The sequence below is a fragment of the Euleptes europaea genome, chromosome 2 (assembly GCF_029931775.1).
Source record: "Euleptes europaea isolate rEulEur1 chromosome 2, rEulEur1.hap1, whole genome shotgun sequence".
Classification (NCBI taxonomy): Eukaryota; Metazoa; Chordata; class Lepidosauria; order Squamata; family Sphaerodactylidae; genus Euleptes; species Euleptes europaea.
This window is the reverse complement of record NC_079313.1, coordinates 7971630-7996409: the sequence shown is the minus strand read 5'-3', so window position 1 is coordinate 7996409 and position 24780 is coordinate 7971630. Positions and strand designations below refer to the sequence as shown.

Genomic DNA, 24780 nt, shown 5'->3' with positions numbered 1-24780 from the left:
GAAATTGACAATTCCTTGTCAATTTCATTTGGGGTGGAGGGGTGGGGAGAGCTTTACCAGGTGAATAATTAAGATGGAGTTTAATTGGAAGCCACGAACTCCTGTGTGGTTGGGTGGAGGATTATGATGATGATGATGATGATGATGATGATGATGATGATGATGATGATGATGGCCGCGGGGCTGGGAGGAATTCTGATTTTATTTCACACGCACAAAAAAGAGGGGTGTGTGGGGACTCGATCCGGTCTCCTTGAGCATCAAAAGAAGGAGAAATCTCCCGAAGTATCTCTCTTGATGTGGCAGTACTGGAGGGAGGGGGAACTGGAACGCGGGTCGTTTGTAAGAGTTAATTTTGCCAGCCCAGGAAAGAGAAAGGCCGGATCTCTCCTGTCTTATTTGCAAATGGATTATTTTAAGAAACAATTGGGGGTGGGGAAGAGAGAAAGGGATTTTTTTTTTTTTTTGTCTAATGGGACAATTACTTCTGTCGAATCCGCAGCGCTGAACGAAAGAAATGGACGCTTCAAAATATACACATATATACCTGGGTAGGGAGGAAGGAACCCGAGCAAAAGAATTCCTGTAGGTAGAAACTTAATAAATGGCCTAAGGCCACTTATGCATGGGAGGTTTTGCCTTGCATTTGCCGCTCTCTAGATGCACATTTTTCCCATCCTAATTCTAAAAACTGCACGAGAGCTTATATTTGAGTTTTGAGAATTTGGATGGGGAAAATGTGCATCTGGAAAGCGGCAAATCCAAGGCAAAACTTCCCATGCATCAACGGCGAAGAAGAAGAAGAGTTGGTTTTTATATGCCTACTTTCCCTGCCACTTATATGCCTACTTTCCCTGCCACTTTTATATGCCACAAACCAGTTTACAATCGCCTTCCTTTCCCCACAACAGACACCTTATGAGGTAGGTGAGGCTGAGAGAGCTGTGACTAGCCCAAGGTCACCAAGCTGGCTTCATGTGTAGGAGTGGGGAAACCAACCTGGTTCACCAGATTAGCCCCTGCCGCTCATGTGGAGGAGAGGGGAATCGAACCCTCTTCTCCAGATTAAAGTCCACACTTCAATCTTCTCTCTCACCTCTTGGCAGCCTGGTGATTATTCTGCTTCCAGAGTCTGGGTTCAGGGCAGCTGGAGCCTCGCCGACCAGTTCTCCACCCCCCATCTGCATCGGATTGGGGGCGTGGGGGGCAGGCTTTGGAACCAGAACTGTTTGCAGAGGGAGGGAGGGGGAAAGATACCTGTGAACCGGTTCTGGCCTCCGACGGCCCAGAGCCTTGGACTTTGCTTCCAGCCTTTCCAGAGAGGGTGAGGCCGAGAGGGGGGAGGGAATGGGGCTGTTTTCCCCACTGATCCCCCCTCCCCCCCAAGCTTGTTTTGCGAGATTCCGAGAGGTTGGGGTGGAAACCTGGGGACGGAAGGAAGGAGGTGGGGAAGGCGACTCAGAGAGGCCAATTATGCACGGGAGGTTTTGTCTTGGGTTTGCCGCTCTCTAGATGCACTAGGAAAAGTTGAGGGCAGCAGGAAAAGAGGAAGACCCAACAAGAGATGGACGGACTCAATAAAGGAAGCCACAGCCTTCAATTTGCAAGATCTGAGCAAGGCTGTCAAAGATAGGACATTTTGGAGGACTTTCATTCATAGGGTCGCCATGAGTCGGAAGCGATTTGACGGCACTTCACACACACACACACATACACACAGATGCACTTCTCCCCCATCCAAATTCTCCAAACTCTGCATGGGGGCTTATTTTTGAGCTTTGAGGATTCGGATGGGGGAAGTGTGCATCTAGAGAGCGGCAAATCCAAGGCAAAACCTCCCCTCCATAAATGACCAGAGAGACTTTATTTATTCATGGAAGGTTTTGCATTGGATTTGCCACTCTCTAGATGCACATTTTCCCCGTCCAAATTCTTAACTCTGCATGGGGGCTTATTGTTGAGTTTTGAGAATATGGATGGGGGGGGAGTGCATCTAAAGAGTGGCAATTCCGAGGCAAAACCTCCCATGCATAAATGGAGAGATCGAAAGAGCCAGTCTGCAAAGGAAAGGCGGCAGATCCAAGTCAAACTGAACCATTTATGCATGGAAGGATTTGCCACTCTCTAGATGCACATTTTCCCCATCTGAATTCTCAATACTCTACATGGGGGCTTATTTTTGGAGTTTTGAGAATTTAGGTGAGGGAAATGTGAATCTAGAGAGCGGCAACCCCCCCCCCCTACCAAAATGGCCAAATATTTCCAGAGCAGAAAAACAGACTTTTTAGGGGGGAACTGAAGCACAGGGACAGGAGGATACCATTCAAGTTTATGCTCCCTTGCTTGGGAGTAAGCCTTGTTGCACACACTGGGATTTACTTCTGAGTAAACAGAGATTCGGGCATGTCACAGTATGGGATTATTTACACGGAAGCTCGTCCGACTCTTGAGGAGGGGAAGGACACTTTCTCCTGAGTAAACATGCCTGAGGAAAAGAAGAGGAGACGAAGGGGACCTGGGCGAAGGAAGGGACGGGCTGATCCGGACCGGGCACGCCGACTCGGAAGCCGGTCCGGTTGCAACGGAGCAAGCTGACTTTCCGGCCCGGATCGCGGCCTCGGCCGAGCCTTTCCAAGTTCCCGGGGAGCGAGCCAGGCGGCCGAAGCGCCGGCAGCCAAAAAGCTTTTACGAGAACAATAAATCCCATTGCTGTTTTTAAAAGGAGGGAGCCCTCAAGGGAGGCGGCAGCGTCGGGAACCGGCCAGCGTTTGGCCTCGGCGGAGGAGCGCTTCCCTCCCGCACGCCTGCCGCACAAAGTTCGCCGCAAACCTTCCGCATAACTTTCCCCCCTGTGCTGGCAGTCTGAACGAAAAAAGACGGAGAAAGGCAAACGGGAGGGGAGGGGGAAATTGCTCACAGGGACACTTAATTTAAAATACACTCACACACATACACATATATATACATACAGATACACACACATATATATACATACATGTATACACACACACACGCATACACACATATGTATATATACACATATGTACACACATATAGAAACATTTATATACATACATACGTACATATATACACACTCACCTATATACATACACACACACGCATACATATACATATATGTATATACATACACACCAAGCATTTCCCAGATCCCGAGCTCTCTTATGAACGCCTGTGTTTCAACCAACCCAAGCTGCTGCCGGCCGTTAGCGATCTCTGACTTTCGAAGCCGGACTTCGCCCTGCCTAATAAAATGGAAATCCCGCGGGCTTGGCAAAGGAAACCGGGCACCATTTGGATCAGCAGGCCAGCCGCCAAAGGACCCAAGGGGGGGGGGGGGCGGGGAGGCGGCTTGGCACGTGGGCGAAGAGAGAGCGCTTCCGAAACCGGCGAGGAAAGACACGTGCGTTTTCCGCGGAGGTCTCGCGTCCCGACAGGGCGGGTTAGGGGACTTCCAGAAGAGCCAGAGAGTTGAAAACTGGCAGCTACGAAAGGCAAGACACCCCGAGCACCCCCTAAATAATCTGATCTATGTCCATCCCCCCCAATGATGGGGCTCCATCTGTACCCCCAAAGAGGACTCCCCCGCGGCCTGACACGCTGGAATTTGGTGCGTGTGTACCAGTCAGGGCGTGTGTGTATGTCTCTCTATACATCTCTGGCTGCAAATCCAAGCCACGCTTCCTTGGGAGTAAGTCCTAACAGAGCTCAGAGGGAGCTGCTAAAGAGGAATTGGGGGGGGGATCACTCCCCGTCGCTTGCTTGGAGATCCATGCCTAAAACCCCCCCACCCCGGGTGGCTTTCAGACGCGTTGCTTTTGGAATCTGACAAGCAATGGCCTCGGAGGTATTAAAGAACTAAACAAAATACTCGCAGTGGCAATAAACTGCTCGGAAAATTTGCAAACTTTACGGTTACCCAGCTGAAAGACCTGTTGGAGGGCCTCATGTTTAATTAACTTTTTTTTGTATTTCCCCCACCACCCATGCATTCTAGAAATGCAATGGAACGCGTTATATAGAATGCATTAAAATGCTATAAAAATAGAGAGTCCCGTTTCTTATGTCAGAAACCTCGAGGGTGGGGGGAGAGAGGTCCATGTACTAGGGACTTCCCGAAGGGATCGGGCCCTTTCTGGCCCTTTTCATTCCTCCAGGGGCGTGACTGCCGGCAGGGTGACCGCAGCCGGCCGCAGAAGGCAAGGCTCTGCCCCGCGGGGCTTCCAATCTGGAAAGGGAAGAGCTCGCTCTTTCTCTCCGGTGCTGGTTTTCTTTTTTTGAACGTCTGAAATGTGTTTGACCCCGGCCGGCACACACCAACAAGGCAGTTCCGGTTTGTCGAGCCTTTCTTCTTATATTGCTTGGATAAATGATTTCTCCACTTTTTATCCATTCCTGGCTGTTTTTTTTTTTTTTTTTAATTTTGGGTGGGGAGAAGGGGACACGAATTGAGGCGGTGAGTACCAAAAAAGCTATCAGTAGTCATTTAAAAAAAAGGGGGGGGGTAAAACGAAGGATGCGATTTCCTGGAAAGGTCACTTGGAAAACTGTGCTCTGAAGAAACGAAATGGAAATCAATGTTTTTGGAACGGTTTCCTTCTCCCCCAGGGCTGGGCGTATTTCCTCTCAAGTACATCCGATTCAAATCGAGGGCGTTTACTTGACAGTAAAACCCATGATCTTGTCAGATCTCAGAAGCTAAGCAGGGTCAGCCCGAGTTAGTATTTGGATGGGAGACCACCAAGGAAGTCCAGGGTTGCTGTGCAGAGGAAGGCACTGGCAAACCACCTCTCTTAGTCTCTTGCCTTGAAAACCCCATAAATGGGTCGCCATAAGTCGGCTGCGACTTGACGGCACTTTACACACACAAAACCCATTCAGAAGGAAAATTGCACAAACCCAGCCTAGTCTTCCTCGCAGAGTGACGCTAACCGGGTTTCCTCCCAAGCAAGTCTCCCCAACTCTGGCGTCTAGGATCGCAAACATCTTTTTACAGGGAAGTTAAGTCCCGGAGGTGCTCCGCCGAATTGATTTCCCAGGCGAAATGACGGGCTTGCTTTCGAGGAAGTGCGTTTTAGGGCGTTTACTCGGAAGCAAGCCCACCTGCCTTTAATCGGACTTACACGCAAGGGTGGGGGGGGGGAGAATAGGACGGAGGCTTGTGTTTTTTTTAATTTAATGTAATTTAATTTTGGGCATAATCGTGCGGTTTCATAGATCGGTTTTAATTTCCCTTCCTTCGTTTGAAGATATTTACTGGGGGGTGGGGGGAGTCAAGCGAAATGTAAATACATATTTTTTTCCAAAGAGAAATTAATAATATTTGATTCGGGTGGCATTACTATTATTCGCAGCATTAAGATGCATTAATAAAATGATTAATAAATTAAGATTATTTGATGACAATGTTTATATATATATATAAACATATATATATCGGTGTTTTTACAAGAAGGGGGTAAGAACTTCCGAATAAAAATGATCCAAATGTAACCCGGGTTATTTTTTAAAATAACTTTCAGAATCTTTAAAACTGCAAAAGTTGGAACTTTAAAAATAAAAAGGAGTACCATAAAATTCACGGAAACTGTTCGTTTCATGTTTAAACAGGTTTTTTTTCTGGACACGGAAAAGTCGGGGGCTGGGGATGTGTGCCCAAGATTCCAGCCCAATTAAATCCCATGAAGCATAGTTATTCTTTTCTGAGTTCTTCAAATTATGTCAGATGTTTTCATGCTGAACTGTGCTATATTGTAAAAATACAGATATGAAAACAGATGGGATGGTAGTTTTTCGTGACCCACAATTTCATGCATGCATGAATAAGTGTCTGTCTTTCATGTAGTTTGAGCTAGCCAGACCCAGAAAAAAACATTCGGTCCACTTTATATCTTAGAAGTGCTGCCATTTATTGGAGCAGGACAAAATTAAAGAGGCCGATCCAAATAATCAGGGGCCAAATATGGGCGCTGGGTGGGGGGCGTCGTCCGACCTCAGAGATTTTAATAGGATTGAAGCAACCTTAGGTCTCCCCCATCCCATACACACTGCTTGGTTCTTATATGGGCTCTCTGGGCTATCCTTACAGCCAGAGAACTGCCAAATGCTGGGACTTTTGGAGAGTGGCGCTCATGCCTAAACACCAGGACGGAACAGGACCGTGAAACCTGCCCCGGGACTGAATTTACTGGGGAAGTAAACCTCGCTGGTCCTTTCAGTGTGAATGGCCAATCCTAACCCCAATGGAAGCAGGCACGTCCCAATCCAACCCGAAAGGGACTTACTTTCGAGTAGGCACGCACGAGCTCCGGAATTTCCTGATGAGATTTATACCCTGATTTTTAAGTTCCAAGGGAGGACCGAAAAGAATTCCCCAATGGATTGTATATAATAATAATAATAATAATAATAATAATAATAATAATAATAATAATAATAATAATAATAATAATAACAATAAGTAGTGGTAGTAGTAGTAGTAATAGTAGTAGTAGTATAGTAGCAGCAGTAGTAGAATTTCCCAATGGATTGTTCTCACTTAATAATCATAATCATAATCATAATAAGTAGTAGTAGTAATAGTAGTGATAGCAGTAGTAATAGTAACAGCAGTAGTAGCAGCAGTAGCAAGAAGAGGAGGACTGCTGCTACTACTGGTAGTAATTTTACTACTAGTATTAATTTGTTATTGTTATTAATTGCTGCTGCTGCAGTAATTAACAACAGCAACAATAATTATCCAGGCTTCCCAGCAGGAATTACTCAGAGCATTAAAAACTGAACTGCAAGAAAGGATCTGTTCTTCTTCTTGTCATCCTCCTCATTATCGATAAAGGTCTGATTGTCATTCATGTGTTCCTGCTCCAAGTATTCTTATCTTGCCACCCCAGCCTGGTATTAATTGCCTTCCTGTAGCTCCATTAAGGTAAATGGCAATCATGCTGCATGAGAAACAGACCCCTGCCCCAAAGATCTTACAGTCTTAAACTGAGTTTTATTCTTAATAATAATGTAAGTGCAAAATGTGACTCTATAAGGTGCAGGAGAGCCCTTTGGGCATTTCCTCTCCTCCTCTTCCAGTCCTTCCTAGCTTGCTTCACAGCCCCCAGGGACCCAAAGGGGGAAACACCCCCCCAGCTGACAGGGGCCCTTGCAGCATGAGCCTGCCCTGGCTTGTGGTTTCCTTTGGAGAGCTTGGGAGGCGCCACAAAAGATTTTCCCAGAGCATCTATTGATTGCCCCAGCAGAGAAAACAGATCTTTATGTGTCGGGAGGTGAAGTGTTTATGATGGATCCGTGGAGGCAAGAAGAGGAGAAGACGGGAGAGGAGGAAGGGAAAGAGATCCCCAGAAACAACCTCCCTCCTTTCTTTTCTCTTTTCTTTTCTCCTTCCCTCCTTCCCTCTTTCCCTCCTTCCTTCCTTCTCTCTGTTCCTCAATCTATCATTCTTTTTTCTTCCCTCCTTCCTTCCTTCCTTCCTTCCTTCCTTCCTTCCTTCCTTCCACTGTGCCTTCCTTCCTTCCTTCCTTCCCTCCTTCCTTCTCTCTGTGCCTCAGGCTTCCTCCCTCCCTCCCTTCCCCCCTCCCTCCTTCCCTCCTTCCCTCCTTCCTTCTCTGTGCCTCAATCTTCCTTCCTTCCTCCCTTCCTTCCTTTCCTCCCTCCTTCCTTCCCTTCTTCCCTCCTTCCTTCTCTTTGTGCCTCAATCTTTCTTTCTTTCTTTCTTTTTCTTTCTCTCTCTCTTTCTTCCTTTCTTTCCCAATTCCTTCCTTCTCTTTCCTTTCCCAGTTCCTTCCTTCCTTCCTTCCTGTTTTTCTCTCTCTCTCTTTCTTCCTTTCTTCCCCACTTCCTTCCTTCTCTTTCCTTTCCCAGTTCGTTCCTTCCCTCCCTCTCTCCCTCCTTCCTTCCTTCCTTCCTTCCTTCCTTCCTTCCTTCCTTCCTTCCTTCCTTCCTTCCAGGGCCTGTTCCCAGGTCTACAAGCATGACTCAGATGACTCACAGGCAAATGTGTGAACCTCCTCTCCAGAACAGTGTTGCAACCGAGGCTGTGTGAAGGCCCTGACTGTGATGTTCCAACTCATGTGGCTTGTGCATACGAGCAAGTCACCACAGTGTCTAACTGAGGTAGAGAATGGTCCCTATTATAGTGATACACCAGAGACCGCAACTGACTTCTCATTATACAAACAAATTCAAGACCCATCAGTATTGTGGAAGACACAGAATGCAACACTGTGAACTTTAGTGGATCTTAGCACAAAGAAGGACAGTCACTGAGAAATCCAGAAGATTAGAGAAAAATTATTAGAAGAAGAAGAGTTGATTTTTATATGCCAACTTTCTCAAGGAAGAATCAAACTGGCTTACAATCACCTTCCCTTCCCCTCCCCACAACAGGCACCCTGTGAGGTAGGTGGGGCTGAGAGAGCTCTAAGAGAGCTGTGACTAGCCCAAGGTCACCCAGCTGGCTTCATGTGTAGGAGCGGGGAAACCAATCCAGTTCACCAGATTAGTGTCTGCTGCTCATGTGGAGGAGTGGGGAATCAAACCCGGTTCTCCACATTAGAGGCCACCTCTCCAAACTGCTGCTCTTAACCACTACACCCCGCTGGCTACCCCCCTTTAATTTCATCTCACTACATTAACAGTGTCTTCTGTTGTTTGTGGGTCTTTTGCTTTTTTTACACAAGTGATTGAAATTTTGTCTGTCTGTCTGTCTGTCTGTCTGTCTGTCTGTCTGTCTGTCTGTCTGTCTATCTATCTATCTATCTATCTATCTATCTATCTATCTATCTATCTATCTATCTATCTATCCTTCGCCTTTCTCCCCAACAGGGACCCGAAGTGACTTAAGACACTCCTCCATTTTATCCACACCACGGCCTTGAGAGGTAAGTGAGGCTGAGTATGTGTGACTGGCCCAAGGTCACCCGGAGAGCTTCCATGGCACCCTGGGGATTCGAACGCAAGTCTCCTAGATCCTAGTCTAACAGCATAACCGATAAACCACTCTGTCTCTCCAATAACATTGAAGAAAATTAATATGAACAGGAAACAATCGGCATCAGGAAGGAAAAGCTGGGGAGGAAATGGACTTGCAGGTTTGTTTCACAGAAGAAGGTGAGGTCAGCGGGGTGACCTTGGGCTAGTCACAGTTCTCTTTGAACTCTCTCAGCTCCCCCTACCTCACAAGGTGTCTGTTGTGGGGAGGGGAAGGGAAGGTGATTGTAAGCCGGTTTGATTCTCCTTTAAAAAGGTAGAGAAAGTCGGCATATAAAAACTAACTCTTCTTCTCCTTCTCCTTCTTCTTCTTCTGAACAGGGATTTTTGTTTACTTAAATCTGGGCATTCTGAACTGTGCCAGTGGAGCTGGGCCCCACAAAGAGAAGAGTTTGTTTTTATATGCTGACTTTCTCTACCACTTAAGGAAAAATCAAACTGGCTTACAATCACCTTCCCTTCCCCTCCCCACAACAGACACTCTGTGAGGTAAGTGGGGCTGAGAGAACTCTAAGAGAACTGTGACTAACCCAAGGTCACCCAGTTGGCTTCATGTGTAGGAGTGGGGATACCAACCTGGTCCATCAGATTAGAGTGTGTCCCCCCCCCCCTCTCATGTGGAGGAGAAGGGAATCGAACCCGGTTCTCCAGATTAGATGGAGACCAATTTTATGAAGTCCCGCTGAATTTGGTGAAATTTGCTCACAGGTAAGTATGCCCCTAATGCAACCTTCAGTTAGCAGTTAAAACTTTAGCAATTAAAAACTGATTAAAATCTGTACCCATTTAGAGTTGGAAATGAGAGGCTTGGGGCATGTGCAGAGTGCCTTTGTGCTCCTGGCTGAATAATCACAACATATTTGCATATGCCTAGAGGGAGGACTTCGGCCATGATTGACTGGTTGACAGATGGGGCTGCTACAATCCCAGGCTGGGAATTCTGTGGACATTTTTAAATGCCTCCAAGTGAACAAAATGGAACCTTGTGACTCCTTATGATTAACACGTTAATTTTGGCAGAAGATTCTGCGCACCATAGTAAATTTTGCCAGGTGCATGAACTGATTGTCTATTTATATATACCCGACATAGAAAGAGACAGGGAAGACTGTATGGTATAGCTTGATCTTGTCAGGTCGAAGAGGAAAAGAAGAAGAAGGAGGAGAGGAGGAGGAGGAGGAGGAATAGTTGGTTTTTATATGCTGACTTTCTCTACCACTTAAAGAAGAATCAAACCAGCTTACAATCTCCTTCCCTTCCTCTCCCCCCAACAGACACCTTGTGAGGTAGGTGGGGCTGAGAGAGTTTGGAGAGAACTGTGACTAGCCCAAGGTCACCCAGCAGGCTTCATGTGGAGGAGTGGGGAAACCAACCTGGTTCTCCAGATCAGAATCCGCCGCTTATATGGCAGAGTGGGGGGGGGGGGGTCAAACCCGGTTCTGCCGATTAGAGTCCACTACCCCTAACCACAGCTCTTAACCACTACACCATGCTTGCTCTCTCTGAAGTTAAGTAGGGTTGGTACTTAGATGGCAGACCACCAAGGAAGAATCTACAGAAGACGGCACTGGTAGTAAGCATAGAATGGGAATTGAAGGAACTGGAAGGCAGTAACTTGTCTGGGATGGAGAAGTAGCTTGAAGTCCTGAAAGTGGACATAGTCCATCAAGGGTCACGGAGCTCTCAGGATACAGGAAACTTGTCTTGCAGTGAAGGTCAGGCTTCTATTAGGTGAAGGTCAAAACACCTTTCATGCACAACCGATCCTTACAGTGGATTCCTAAGGAGAGTTACTGGAGTGAACTTTTCCGTGTATGAGCATCTGAGCATCTTCTTTGCATTTTTCATGCCCAACATTTTCTGCAGGTTGCCTCCATCGGACCTTCTTGGCTCAGCTGATCCAGGATGTGGAATTGGAAGGATATTACCTGTACAGAAAAGCCCTCTTGAATACCTCTTTATACAGTCAGAAAGACTGAAGTGCACCAGTCTTTTCCTGCAGGTAACATTCCAAGCAGCATGTGGGGAAGGGAGGGGCTGTGGCTCAGCAGAAGAGCATCTGCTTGGCATGCACAAGGTCCCAGGTTCAATCCCCAGCATCTCCAGTAAAGGATTGGGTAGCAGGGGATGTGAGAGACCTCTGCCTGTAAGCCTGGCAAGCTGCTGCCAGTCAGAGTAGACAGTACTGCCCTAGGAGGACCGATGGTCTGGTTCAGTATAAGGTAGCTTCATGCCTACTCTTATGTAATGGCTGTGGGGTCTAGGTGAGTTGCATTCAAGGGCAACAAGATTTTCAGGGTGTAAGCTGTCAAGAGTCAATTCTCCATCAGATCTGGAAATCTTGGTCTCTTAGGTGCAATTGGACTCGAACCTTGCTCTTCTATGGCAGACCAGCATAGCTGCCCCCCTGAAAAGAGCCCCTGTTGAAAACGCCCAACTTTCACAGGCAAAATACAAGTGTTAGAAAAAGAATGGTTGGTTTTTATATGCCAACTTTTTCTACCACTTAAGGAAGAATCAAACCGGCTTACAATCACCTTCCCTTCCCCTCCCCACAACAGACACCCTGTGAGATAGGTGGGGCTGAGAGAGTTCGGAAAGAACTGTGACTAGCCCAAGGTCACCTAGCTGGCTTCATGTGGAGGAGTAGGGAAACAAATCCAGTTCACCAGATTAGCCTCTGACACTCATGTGGAGGAAGAATCAAACCGACTTACAATCACCTTTCCTTCCCCCTCCCTACAACAGACAACCTGAGGTGGGGCTGAGAGAGCTGTGACTAGCCAAAGGTCACCCAGCTGGCTTCATGTGTAGGAGTGGGTAAACAAATCCAGTTCACCAGATGACAGTCTGCCGCTCATGTGGAGGAGTGGGGAATCAAACCCGGTTCTCCAGATCAGAGTCCACCACTCTTAACCACTGCTCTTAACCACTACACCACACTGGCTCTCTAGCCTAGGTTCTAGCCTAGCAGCCTCTCTGACATACAGACTTCTATTTACAGGGAAGGCTTTTCTTCCTTAAGGGCCCAGGGTACAATTGCCAGCTCTGGGTTGGGAAATACCTGGACATTTTGGGGGTGGCGACTGGGAAGGGTCGGGTTTGGGGACGGGAGGGACCTCAGCAGGATATAATACCATAGAGTCCATTTTCCAAAGTAGCCATTTTCTCCGAGATCCGAATTTATCTCAGTCACCTGGAGAGCAATTGCAATAGCAGGAGGCTGCAACCCTAGCCTGGGGGTTGAAATACATGTCCCCCCCTACAGCCTAAAATACAAGCATGGTTGCCGTTGCACTTGCCACAATTCTTTGGACTGAGTTTACTGAAATTATCGATACAGATTAGTTTCCATTTGCAAGGATGTATCGCATCATGCTAAATGTGTAATGTATGAATTGGAAGGGGGGAGAATAAAAATTACCCCTTCCTCTCCTGAGAAGCCAGCATGGTGTAGTGGTTAAGAGTGGTGGACTCTAATCTGGAGAACTGGGTTTGATTCCCCACTCCTCCACATAAGCGGCGGACTCTAATCTGGTGAACCGGGTTGGTTCCCCCACTCCTGTGCATGAAGCCTGCTGGGGTGACCTTGGGCTAGTCACAGTTCTCTCTGAACTCTCTCAGCCCCACCTGCCTCACCAGGTGTCTGTTGTGGGGAAAGGAAGCGAAGGCAATTGTAAGCTGGTTTGAGACTCCTTGTGGTAGAGAAAATTGGGGTATAAAAACCAACTCTTCTTCTTCTTCCATGCCTCTGGAGTTCAGCATTTAACAATGCCTCCCAAACCCCCAGCTTTCCTTTGGGGTTTGCACTGTTCTTCTGGGAAAGGCCACCTCTGTCCAGCTCCCCCCCCCCCCCCAGGATGCTTTAGCACATTTCCCTGCCTTTTGCCTAATGACATTATATTGATTGAACCGGAGCAACGGGGTGTCGTTGGCCACTGGAAAGGCGAACGAGCAAGCATAGCTCAATTATATTTTATTAATTACAGAGCTGACGGCCCTCGCTGCTGCCAGAGGAGGTGATTCAGCCAGCGTCACAGAGAGAGCTCAGAATGCATGGCAGAAAGGCCGATTTCCTAGCTGTGAAAACAGTCAGGCCGTTTTCCTTTAAAAAGAGAGGTGTTGTGCATGACTTCCACAGCAGGTAAGTGTCAAAGAGCCTTAAAGAAAGAAGAAGAAGAAGAGCTGGTTTTTATATGCCAACTTTCTCTACCACTTAAGGAAGAATCAAACCAGCTTACAATCACCTCCCCTCCCCCTCCCCACCACAGACACCCTGGGAGGTAGGTGGGGCTGAGAGAGATGAGACTAGCCCAAGGTTGCCCAGCTGGCTTCAGGTGTAGGAGTGGGGAAACAAAACCAGGGAGAAATGGTTAATATATGGGTAGAAGAAGAGTTTAATCTGGAGAACCATGTTCGATTGGGTAGAAGAAGAGTTGGTTTTTATATGCCAACTTTCTCTACCACTTAAGGGAGAATCAAACCAGCTTACAATCACCTGCCCTTCCCCTCCCCACAACAGATACCCTGTGAGGTAGGTGGGGCTGAGAGAGTGTGCCTAGCCCAAAGTCACCCAGCTGGCATCATATGTAGGACTGGAGAAACCAAACTGGTTCACCAGATTAGCTTCCACTGCTCATGTGGAGGAGTGGGGAATCAAACCCGGTTCTCCAGATGACACCTCACCTAACTTCTTGACATATGATTGGAGGAATGTCAGGACTGATTCGGCTGCTTTATTATGACCTCTGTTCTGGCCAAAGGTTGTGATCCCACGGGATGCTGGAAGGCCTGACCTTTACCAGGAAGCTTCTAGGAACAGTTAAGCGAGATTTTCAGGACCATGGAAAGCTCCCTGGGAAAGCAGGTGTTGATTGATGAGCCTCAACTGGGCCTGCTCATTCACAAGCATGACCTCAGGGTGGCTGGAGCCCCACTCCTCAAGAGACCTGCAGGGAATTGTAAGGGGAGATGCTATACCTTGGAGCTCAGAGTGGTGTAGTGGTTAAGAGCGGTGGTCTGGAGCTGTGGACTCTGATCTGGAGAACCGGGTTTGATTCCCCACTCCTCCACATGAGCAGCTAACTCTGATCTGGAGAACCGGGTTGGTTTCCCCACTCCTACACATGAAGCCAGCTGGGTGACCTTTGGCTAGTCACACCTCTTTCAGCCCCACCTACAGGGTGTCTGTTGTGGGGAGGGGAAGGGGCGGTGATTGTAAGCGGGTTTGATTCTTCCTTAAGTAGTAAGAGAAAGTCGGCATCTAAAAACCGACTCTTCTTCATTTTCTTCAGGGGGCAGGGTGACCAATAAGCAGGCTCAAGATGTGTCTTCTGCCTTCCCCAACACAAGGAGCAGGGCCTAGAAGAGTGGGAAGACTCTCCACAATGCCTCTCCTAGGTTCAGGCTGGAGGAAGTTACCCTTCTTGAAGGACTCGCCTGGGATATGACATGTATTTCAGACCTCTTGAGTGGGGTGATCCTGACTCAGGGTTATCCGCAGGGTAATGTTTGACACAACATTGAGATGGTATTGATTATGGTGTGTATTATGGTGTCTATTATGGAGCCAGCATGCTATAGTGATGAAGAGCGGTGGACTTTAATCTGGAGAACCGTGTTCGATCCCCCACTCCTCCACATGACGCCAGCTGGGTGACCTTGGACTAGTCACAGCTCTCTCTGGACTCTCTCAGCCCCACCCACCTCACAAGGTGTCTGTTGTGGGAAGAGGAAGGGAAGGAGATTGTAAACTGGTCTGATTCTCCTTAAAGGGTAGAGAAAGTTGGCCTATAAAAACCAATTCTTCTTCTTCTATTGTGGGGGGAGTTTCAATAGACAATTTTTGGAGTGTTATGATAAAAAAGAAGGAAAAATATATTGCTAATAACAACAGCTTAATGATAATAAAGGATATGTATTGTTCATTGTTAACATTTAGATACACAATTATACTGATGACATGGCACTTAGTATATTCACTGTGTATCTATCTGCCCCTGCTTTCTTTGGGACAGAATCTTTAACTCTATGTTGGCCGCTGGGGCAAAGCCTCACACACATCCCTCTGCAGGCCCTCCATCCCCGGCACACTTTGGATGGATTGTTGTGATCATTGTGATTACTCTGCCCATGCACAGAGGGATGTTCTTCAGCATTTATTAATTTGCTCCAGGGCTGTCTGATGACGTGAAAAAGAGGGCCCTGGCAGGGTAGTCCCTGGAGTGGGCGAAGCGGGAAGCAGTTCTGGGGGTTGTTAAGAGGGGGCTGCAGCAGAGGTCAAAGGAAGGGAATACTTGTGAGAGGTGGGTTTCTGGACTGCTTGGTGCCTGTCTTCCCCTCCTAGTATTCATAGTAACAATCCTGAGAAAGTATGCATAGGACTAAGTCCTATCGAACTCAGTGGGTTTCACTTACGAGGAAATCTTATTAGGCTTATGCCGCTACTGTTGAAGGTGAGAGTGAGACAGAGGCAGAGAAATAGAGAGGGAGAGAAACCTGGAAGGGAAATTGAGGCATATAGGAAGGAAGGAAGGAAGGAAGGAAGGAAGGAAGGAAGGAAGGAAGGAAGGAAGGAAGGAAGGAAGGAAGACATGCCTATTCTATGAGGTGCTGTGGAACACAGGCAAGATAATGCTGCTGCAGTCATCTTGTTTGTGGGCTTCCTAGAGGCACCTGGTTGGCCACTGTGTGAACAGACTGCTGGACTTGATGGGCCTTGGTCTGATCCAGCAGGGCTCTTATGTTCTTAAGGAAGGAAGGAACACACAGGGAGGAAGGAAGGAAGGAAGGAAGGAAGGAAGGAAGGAAGGAAGGAAGGAAGGAAGGAAGGGGGGAAAGAAAGAGAGAGAGAGAGAGAGAAAGAGAGAGAGAGAGAGAGAAAGAGAAAGAGAGAGAGAGAGAGAGAGAGAGAGAGAGAGAAAGAGAGAGAAAAGACAAGTTGTAGGTAGGTAGGAAGGTGTTTTTTCTAATGTCTTAATTTTCACATGTGGGGCAGGTCCAGAATCTAGTTCTCAGTAATGACTTTCAGCAATTTCTTTCTACTTTAGAAAAAGGAAGATGATCTTCTACAGCCTAATAATTACAGATATGGCTGGTGATTGGTTCCCACTTCCCTATTTGCAGCACCTGGTTCCTCATTCATGAATCCATCTACAAACATTAATGATAATTTAAAAGATCTGCACCCCAAAATAAGTGTTGGACCGGCCCAAATCATACACCCCCAAGCTCGGGGTCTCTGCCCGGCAAGGGAACCTACGGTGTTCCTCCACCAAAAGCTTGGTTCTAACAGTAACTACCCCAGAAATAGGCTGCCACCAGGAAACGTTAAGATTAAGAAACTGGGAACAGCTATATCCCAAAACAAGCTTTGGGCCACCCAAAAAACATGTACTGCCTGACTGTGAGAGCCAGTGTGGTGTGGTGGTTTGGAGCGGGGGACTCTGATCTGGAGAACCGGGTTTGATTCCCCACTCCTCCACATGAGCGGCGGAGGCTAATCTGGTGGACTGGATTTGTATCCCCACTCCTCCACATGAAACCAGTTGGGTAACCTTGGGCTAGTCACAGCTCTGTCAGCCCCCCCTACCTCACAGGGTGTCTGTGGTGGAGAGGGGAAGGGAAGGTGATTGTAAGCTAGTTTGATTCTTCCTTAAGCTCAAATCCTGGTTTTGACATCATAAGCTTCAAAATGAGCCCCACCCCCAAAAGAAATCCCTCTGGATGGTATTAATCAAATGTGCTGAGTGAAGAACCGGGGCAGCTGCATGCAAGTGAGGTGTGCTTGAAAAGGATGGATGCATTGTTTGGAATGGCCCGATGCTTATTTTAGGGAATAGAGGTCCTTACGTATCAGTAGGCGTGGTTGGATTCCTGAATAAGAAACTGCAAATAAGGAAGGGGGACGGAACCAACTGGAGCCTTGTTGGGGAAAATTTTTATGTGGGACCTAGGTAATTTCCCACCAACACCACTAGGTAACACTGCTGTTTTTGGATTTTGTTGACTTTTCTGTGCAATCACTTAGCTTGGCAAATGGAAGAAGAAACTTGATGTCTCCCCTTGGCCTCAGGAGCAGGTCCCAGTTAAGGCTGAAGACCACCGAGTCGCTGCTGGCTTTTGTGCATCCTAATGGAGAAAGGCTGTGTCTTTTTCATTCAAGTAACCTTTTTTCACAGCCTCAGAACCTTATTACACCCAATCTGGTTAAACCAGGAGGCCTACAACACACCTTTCCGGTTCATGCCCTGAAACATTTGCTCCCATTCTGCCTCTGCCTCCCTCTCTGCCTCTTTCTCCCTCTCTGTCTCTGTGTCTCCCTCTCTGCCTCCCTGTATGTCTCTGTCTCCTGCTGTCGCTCTCACCCTTGCTTAATGTCCAGCCTCATGAAGAGTCCTGTGAAATCCAGAAGCTTCTTCACAGCTTGGTGACCTTTCAGTTGGCCCCAACAAGACCTGTAGGTGTTGCTTTGGCCCTTTGTTCTATGCCAAATGCTTTTCAATTTTGCTCAGAGCTGGAGAGCAGTAGATTTAAAAATCTAATTAGCTGAAGAAAGAACATAAGAAAGGCCCTGCTGGATCAGACCAAGGCCCATCAAGTCCAGCAGTCTGTTCACACAGCGGCCAACCAGGTGCCTCTAGGAAGCCACAAACAAGACGACTGCAGCAGCACCATCCTGCCTGTGTTCCTTTACAGCACCTAAAATAATGGGCATGCTCCTCTGATCCTGGAGAGAATAGGTATGCATCATGACTAGTATCCAAAGGGCTCTTGGTATTACGGCTTTGTCAAGGCACTGTCCATCTACTAGATGGCTTTTGAGCATGGGCAGAGTGCATTTGTCTCTAAGCCTGGTGCAGAAACCTTTCCCAGCTGCCCCCAAGGGACTCTTGTCAGGAGCCAAGGGGAGAGGAAGAAGAGTTTGTTTTTATATGCTGACTCTACCTTTTTTAGGGAGACTCAAACCGGTATATGATCTCCTTCCCTTCCTCTCCTTACAACAGACACCTTGTGAGGTAGGTGGGGCTGAGAGAGTTCAGAGAGAACTGTGACTAGCCCAAGGTCACCCAGCTGGCTTCATGTGGAGGAGTGGGGAATCAAACCCGGTTCTCCAGATTAGAGTTTGTGTTGGAGGAGTGGGGAATCAAACCTGGTTCACCAGATAAGAGTCCGCCGCTCATGTGGAGGAGTGAAGATCAAACCCAGTTCTCCAGTTCAGAGTCCGCTGCTCACGTGGAGGAGTGGGGAATCGAATTTGGTTCTCCGTATTAGGCTCTGCCACTCCTAACCACTACACCCCACTGGTGGAGCGAAGCCCCGGGCAGATCGCCAGTCTCCATCATTCGCCTCCCCTTCCTTTCCCACGTAGCTTCTGCAGTCCACAACAGAAGGTTATCCTTCCCCTCCTCCATCCCTAGGAGCTGGGGCGATCGATAAGTGGGGGGGGGGGAGAGCTCTTGCGGAGCCGGAGCCTATTTGCCTGCGCCCCCTAGCTAGTTCCCAAGGAGAAGGAAGGAAGGCGACAGCGGGGGTGGGCTGAGGGGGGGGGAGCTCTGGGAAGAAAGGCGAGAGGTCAGTTTGGGACTGGGGGACGATGCTGAGCGAGGCCCCCGCGCGCACGCGGCGGGGACTGGCGCTCTCCCCTGCGCGCGGAGGCCGGGGGCGCGCTCTGGCAGCTCCTTCCCCCGCTGGGATGGATCGAGCGAGCGGGCAGAAACGCCCGTGATAGATGGAGGGAGAGATGAGGCGGGATGGAGGGCCCTGATGCATGGCTGGCGGATGCAGGCGGGCGGAGGAGAGGCTGGGCCGGGGGCAGGGCTCAGGGCAGGGCCTAAGCAACCCGCCTCGCCGCCAGCGGCCCAGCCCCAGACATCAGGCCACCCTCCCCCTCCTTCTTTCTCCTGTGCCTCAGTTTCCCATCTGTCTGTCTGTCTATCTATCCATCCATCTACCCTTCTTCCTTCCTTCCCCCTGTGTTTATTTATTTATTCCTTCCCCCTGTGTTTATTTATTTATCTCTTCTATCTTTCGTTCCTTCCTTTCCCCTGTGTCTGCCTGCCTGCCTGCCTGCCTGCCTGCCTTCCTTCCTTCCTTCCTTCCTTCCTTCCTTCCTTCCTTCCTTCCTTCCTTCCACCTGTGTTGGTTCGTTCTTTCTTCCTTTCCCTTCCTTCCTTCCTTCCCTGTGTTTGTGTCTTTCGTTGTTCTTTCCTTCCCCTGTCCGTCTTTCCTTCCTTCCTTCCTTCCTTCCTTCCCCGCCTGCTCCAACAGATTTCCCCCCTCCCCGCCAGACTCTCTCGGTCAACCTCCAGCCACGATTGATTTTATATCGCTATTTTCCCTCTCCCCCACCCCCACCGTTGCTGCTGCCGCCGCCTCCCCCCCCTCCCCCCGGTCTTCCCCTCGGCGGTGCAAGAACCAGGAGGAGAAATCCTTGACGCTTGGAAGTGTGTGTGTGTGTGGGGGGGGGTGGGGGGTGGAGAGCTCACCGAGGCGGGGGCGCGCACAGGCACCGAGGCGCGCGCCGGGCCGGCAGGTGGGCGCGAGGCGAGGCGGCGCCTCCCGGGGAGGCTGGGGGGGGGGGAGAGAGAGCGGTGTTGGGGGGGGGAGAGGGGGAGAGGGGGGCCGGGAGGCGTGACGTCAGGGCGGGCGAGGGGAGGCAGCGCTGCCAGGCAGAGCCGCGATTCGCAGCAGCCGGGGCGGACGTCGGCGGCGGCGGAGGAGGCCAGCCGGGCAGGCGAGGCAGCTAAGCCGGAGCGGAGGGCGAGAGCCGCGGCCAGGCGAGGAGGCAGCTAAGCCGGACCCGCGGGGGGTGGCTGGCTCCCGCGCCCAGCCCGCCGCATGGAGCTCTCCTGAGATGGCCGGCCAGCTGGATTGAGGCGGCGGAGGGAGGAGGAAGAGGAGGAGGCGGAGATCCAGGAGGAGGAGGAGGAGGAGGAGGAGGAGGGGGAGACCGGCCGGCCCGGGGGGAGACCGGCGGGCGCGCCATGGAGCTGAACCTCGACGGGCTGGCCAACCTCCACCAGGCCGGCGAGCTGCTGAGCCCCGGGGGGGCGCACGGCCGCCAGCCGCCCCCTCCGCCGCCGCCGCCCCCTCCTCCCCCGCCGCCGCCGCCCCCCTCGACGCACCGTAACCTGGTCCCCTCGCACGGCCGGCCAGCCATGGTCTCCGGCATGGCCTCCATCCTGGACGGGGCGGGCGACTACCGGCAGGAGCACAGCCTGGGCGCGCCGCTCCACCCGGCCATGAGCATGGCTTGCGAGTCGCCCTCGGGGATGAGCACCTACACCACCCTCACCCCCCTCCAGCACCTGCCGCCCATCTCCACCGTCTCGGAGAAGTTCCACCACCCCCACGCCCACCACCATCACCACCACCACCACCACCATCCTCACCAGCGGCTCTCCGCCAACGTCGGGGGCGGCTTCGCCCTCATGCGCGAGGAGCGCAGCCTGGCCGCCTCCATGGGCAACCTCTACGGCCACTACCCCAAGGAGATGCCCTCCATGGGGCAGCCCCTCTCGCCTCTCTCCAACGGCCTGGGCTCCCTGCACAACAGCCCCCAGGCCCTGGCCCCCTACGGCCCGGGGGCTCACCTGGCCGGCGACAAGCTCCTCTCCCCCAACGGCTTCGAGGCCCACATGCTCTCCCGCGGCGAGGAGCACCTGGCCCGCGGCCTGGGGGGCCCCTCCTCGGGCATGATGCCCGCCAGCCTCAACGGCATGCACCCCCACGGCCACCCCCACGGGGGGCAGGCCAACGGGGGCCTGCTGGGCGAGCGGGAGCGGCAGGCCTCGGCCTCCCAGGCCGGAGGGTCGGGGCAGGTGGAGGAGATCAACACCAAGGAGGTGGCGCAGCGCATCACGGCCGAGCTGAAGCGCTACAGCATCCCGCAGGCCATCTTCGCCCAGCGCATCCTCTGCCGCTCGCAGGGCACCCTCTCCGACCTGCTGCGCAACCCCAAGCCCTGGAGTAAGCTCAAGTCCGGACGGGAGACCTTCCGCAGGATGTGGAAATGGCTGCAGGAGCCCGAGTTCCAGCGGATGTCGGCGCTCCGGCTGGCAGGTAGGGACGGGGGGAGAACCGGGGGGACCGTGGCTCAGGGGCAGAGCATCTGCTTGGCATGTAGAAGGTCCCGGCAGCAATCCCCGGCATCCCCAGTTAAAGGGACTAGGCAGGTAGGTGATGGGAAAGTCCCCTGCCTGAGACCCCGGTGAGCCACGGAGAGGGGCCGTGGTTCAGGGGCAGAACATCTGCCTGGCACGCAGAAGGTCCTAGGTTCAATCCCCGGCATCTCCAGTTAAAGGGACTAGGCAGGTAGGTGATGGGAAAGACCCCTGCCTGAGACCCTGGAGAGCCACGGAGATGGGCCATGGTTCAGGGGTAGAGCATCTGCTTGGCACGCAGGGGATCCCAGGTTCAATCGCCGGCATCTCCAGTTAATGGGACTAGGCAGGTAGGTGATGTGAAAGACCTCCGCCTGAGACCCTGGAGAGCCGCTGCCGGTCTGAGTAGTCAATACTGACTTCGATGGACCGAGGGTCTGATTCAGTAGAAGGCAGCTTCATGTGTTCATGTGTGATCTCGGCAGGGTGAGGGGGCTTTGTTGCGCGCGCGTGTGTGTGTGGGGGGGAGCGCTGGCGAGGACACATTTCGGCATCGTTGCCTTGTGGTTTCCCTCCATTCCAACCTGCGAGCCCGGACTGGAGGGGTTAGAAAAGGAAGAAGGGGATGTCCGGAGAAAACGGTGGGGTTTCATTGGGGGGGGGGCAAGAAAGGATGAGGGAGAAGGAGCCTCGCCGGCACCCCCGTCCCCTGATGGTGCGCGCCTGTGAACCGGCGGCCAGAAAGGAGGACGGGTCCCGAGGGCTTTGTTGAGTGTGGAAGGGGGGCTGGCGGTGTGTGTGTGTGGGGGGGCAGGACGCATCCTTTCGGCACAATCTCCTTCTGATTTCCCTCCATTCCGGCAGCGGCTCCATTCGCACCTGCGACCCGGGACTGGAGGGGGAAGAGGGTTAGAGAGGGAGGATGGGGCGTGCAGAGAAAAAATGGTGGGGTTTCATGGGGTCTGGGGCTCAGTGGTAGAGCCTCTGCTTGGCGTGCAGAAGGTCCCAGGTTCAACCCCCGGCATCTCCAGTTAAAGGGACCAGGCGAGTAGGGTGATGGCAAAGACCTCTGCCTGAGACCCTGGAGAGCCGCTGCCGGCCTGAGTAGACAATACTGGCTTCGATGGACCGAGGGCCTGATAAGGCGGCTTCTTGTGTTCGTGTGGGGTCCTCGCCGGCATGCCCATCCCGCGATCGTGCGCGCGGTCAGGATCGGGACCTGGGAAATAGCCGCGCTTGGGCCCCGGGCTGCCGTGCACACCTTCGGCTGCCGGTCGTGGCAGGGGAGAAGCCGAGTCGGAGCCGGGGGAGGGGGGCTGGAGAGGACCGCGCACCGATCGATGGGGGTTCGGTATCTCCCCCCTTCTCTTGCTCCCGGTCTCACCTGCCCTTCGCCGGGGCGAATTCGTCTCGTAGGGTTGCGAGGACCGGGTTGGGTGAGGCGGGTGCCTTGCCGCCCGGAGGATCGAGGCCCTCTTGCAAACCGACGGCAAACCCCGCCCCCCAAATAGACAGCGGTCTGGAAAGTCACAAAGGGAGAGAGTGTTAGCAAGGAGCAGTGCGTTTTTATGGATACTGGGAAAAGGCAGAGAGCCTGTCCTTCGCTTTGAATCTCTCTCTCTCGCATACACTTCTTCGGTCCTTTCGTCTGTCTGTCCATCCCTCCCCCAACCCCCCCCCCCCACGGACGAATGCGTGCACTCAAGTACATGATCTGTAGATATCCACAACGACGCACACAAAAATATTCATCGCATAGAAAGAGATTCAAAGACAGGGGCAGACACTCAGTCTTTTCCAATACACTGGGCAACGCAAGACATCTCTCGCTCTCTTTGGCCATTTATGCATGGGGGGGGGGGGGTTGCCTTTGATTTGCCGCTCTCTAGATGCAGACTGCCCTGACCTGGATGGCCCAGGCTAGCCTGAACTCGTCAGATCTCAGAAGCTAAGCAGGGTCAGCCCTGGTTAGTATTTGGATGGGAGGTACCACCAAGGAATACCAGGGTTGCTGTGCAGAGGAAGGCACTGGCAAACCACCTCTGTTAGTCTCTTGCCATGAACCCCCCCCCCAAAGGGGGTCGCCATAAGTCGGCTGCGACTTGACGGCACTTTACACACACACAGATGCAGACTTTCCCCATCCGAATTCTCAAAACTCTGCATGGGGGCTTATTGTTGAGTTTTGAGAATTTGGATGGGGGGGGGGGTGCATCCAAACAGTGGCAAATCCAAGGCCAAACTTCCCATGCATGAATGGCCAAAGAGAGCGAGAGATGTCTTGCATCGGATTGGAAAAGGCGGAGAGTCTATAGTCCCTCTCTTTGAATCTCTCTCGCTCGCACACACACTTCTATCCTTCGGTCCCTTCGTCTGTCACTCCAGCTCTCCCTCCTCCCCCACCCCCACACGGGCGAACGCGTGCACGCATGTACATTATCTGTAGATATCCACAACACCACGCACAAAAATATTCATCGCACAGAAAGAAAGATTTCTTGCATCGCCCAGTGTACCGGGCGGCGGAGGGAGGGAAGGAAGGAAGGCAGGCAGGAAGGAAACATTATTAGCATCAAGTGAAGGCTGCCATCCTATTCACATTTACTCGGAAGCAAGTCAACACGCTTGGAATTTGTGTGTGTGTGTGTATGTGTGCCGTCAAGTCACAGCTGGAAAGAGAGAAAGAAAGAGAGAAAGAAAGAAAAGTAGAAGGAAGAAACTGGGAAAGAAAGAAATACAAGCTGACAAACACAGGGAGTAGGAAGGGGGAGAGAGACATAAAAGAAAGACAGACAGAAATTTTATTTATTGGTTTATTTGAAACATTTGTATGCTGCCTTCCCACCCAAATAGGCTCCCCAAGGCATGGGAGCATTCCAAACCTCCAAAGCCACCTGCGGTCCCCTTCCGGCCCACTCGCATTTCCCCCCTGCCCTGGCCCGATAAGACGTCTAATCTCTCTCTGTGCCTTAGTTTATTTCTCTCTCGACTTCCCTCCCTAGATGGCTCAGGACGAACCTCGTGCTCCCAGGCCCGGTCGGGCCTAGATTCCATTCCTACCCACCCAAGGGGCGGACTGGAAGACAGCCTTAAGCCGGTCTCGGCCTCCGAATGGCTTCAAGTCTAAAACTGAACTAGGGGAAGGGGGGAAAGGGAGATCCCCCCCCTTTCGTTCATTCTCACTGACCCTCTCAACTCCGGTTTGACGCGTGTTCGGGGCTAGGGGGGTAAAGCTCGCCCATCCCGTGAAAGGGGACGTGTCCCGTTTTCCCAGCGGACCTATCCATTAATTAGCCCTGTGAATAAACAAGCCAACCCAATATTTTGGCTCTTTACGCACGCGAGGTTTTGCCTTGGATTCGCCGCTCCCTAGATGCGCATTTTCCCCATCCCAATCCTCAAAACTCAAAAATAAGCCCCCCATGCAGCGATTGGAGAATTGGGATGGGGGAAAGTGCGCATCTAGAAATGCGCAAATCCAACACATTACCTCCCATGCATCAATGGCCCATTGGTCTAAACCACCACCACCCCGGCAGCATCTAGGTCTGACCTCTCTGGATTGCCACGCTTTTCATGCAGGGAGGTGTGTGTGTGTGTGTGTGTGTGTGTGTGTGTGTGTGGAGGCAGATCCAGCAAGGGGCTTACACAACCCGCCGGT

The 24780-nt window shown here is 51.3% G+C and overlaps 1 protein-coding gene across 1 annotated transcript in view; it reads left to right on the top strand.

Moving 5' to 3' along the window:
- The first annotated feature begins 20000 nt into the window (after positions 1-20000).
- The window catches only part of ONECUT3 (one cut homeobox 3), a 71790-nt gene continuing 67010 nt past the window's right edge, over positions 20001-24780 (top strand). The window contains exon 1 of the mRNA XM_056845321.1: positions 20001-21078. Within this exon, the coding sequence (XP_056701299.1) occupies positions 20001-21078 (1078 nt within the window). The remainder of the gene's footprint in view (positions 21079-24780) is intronic.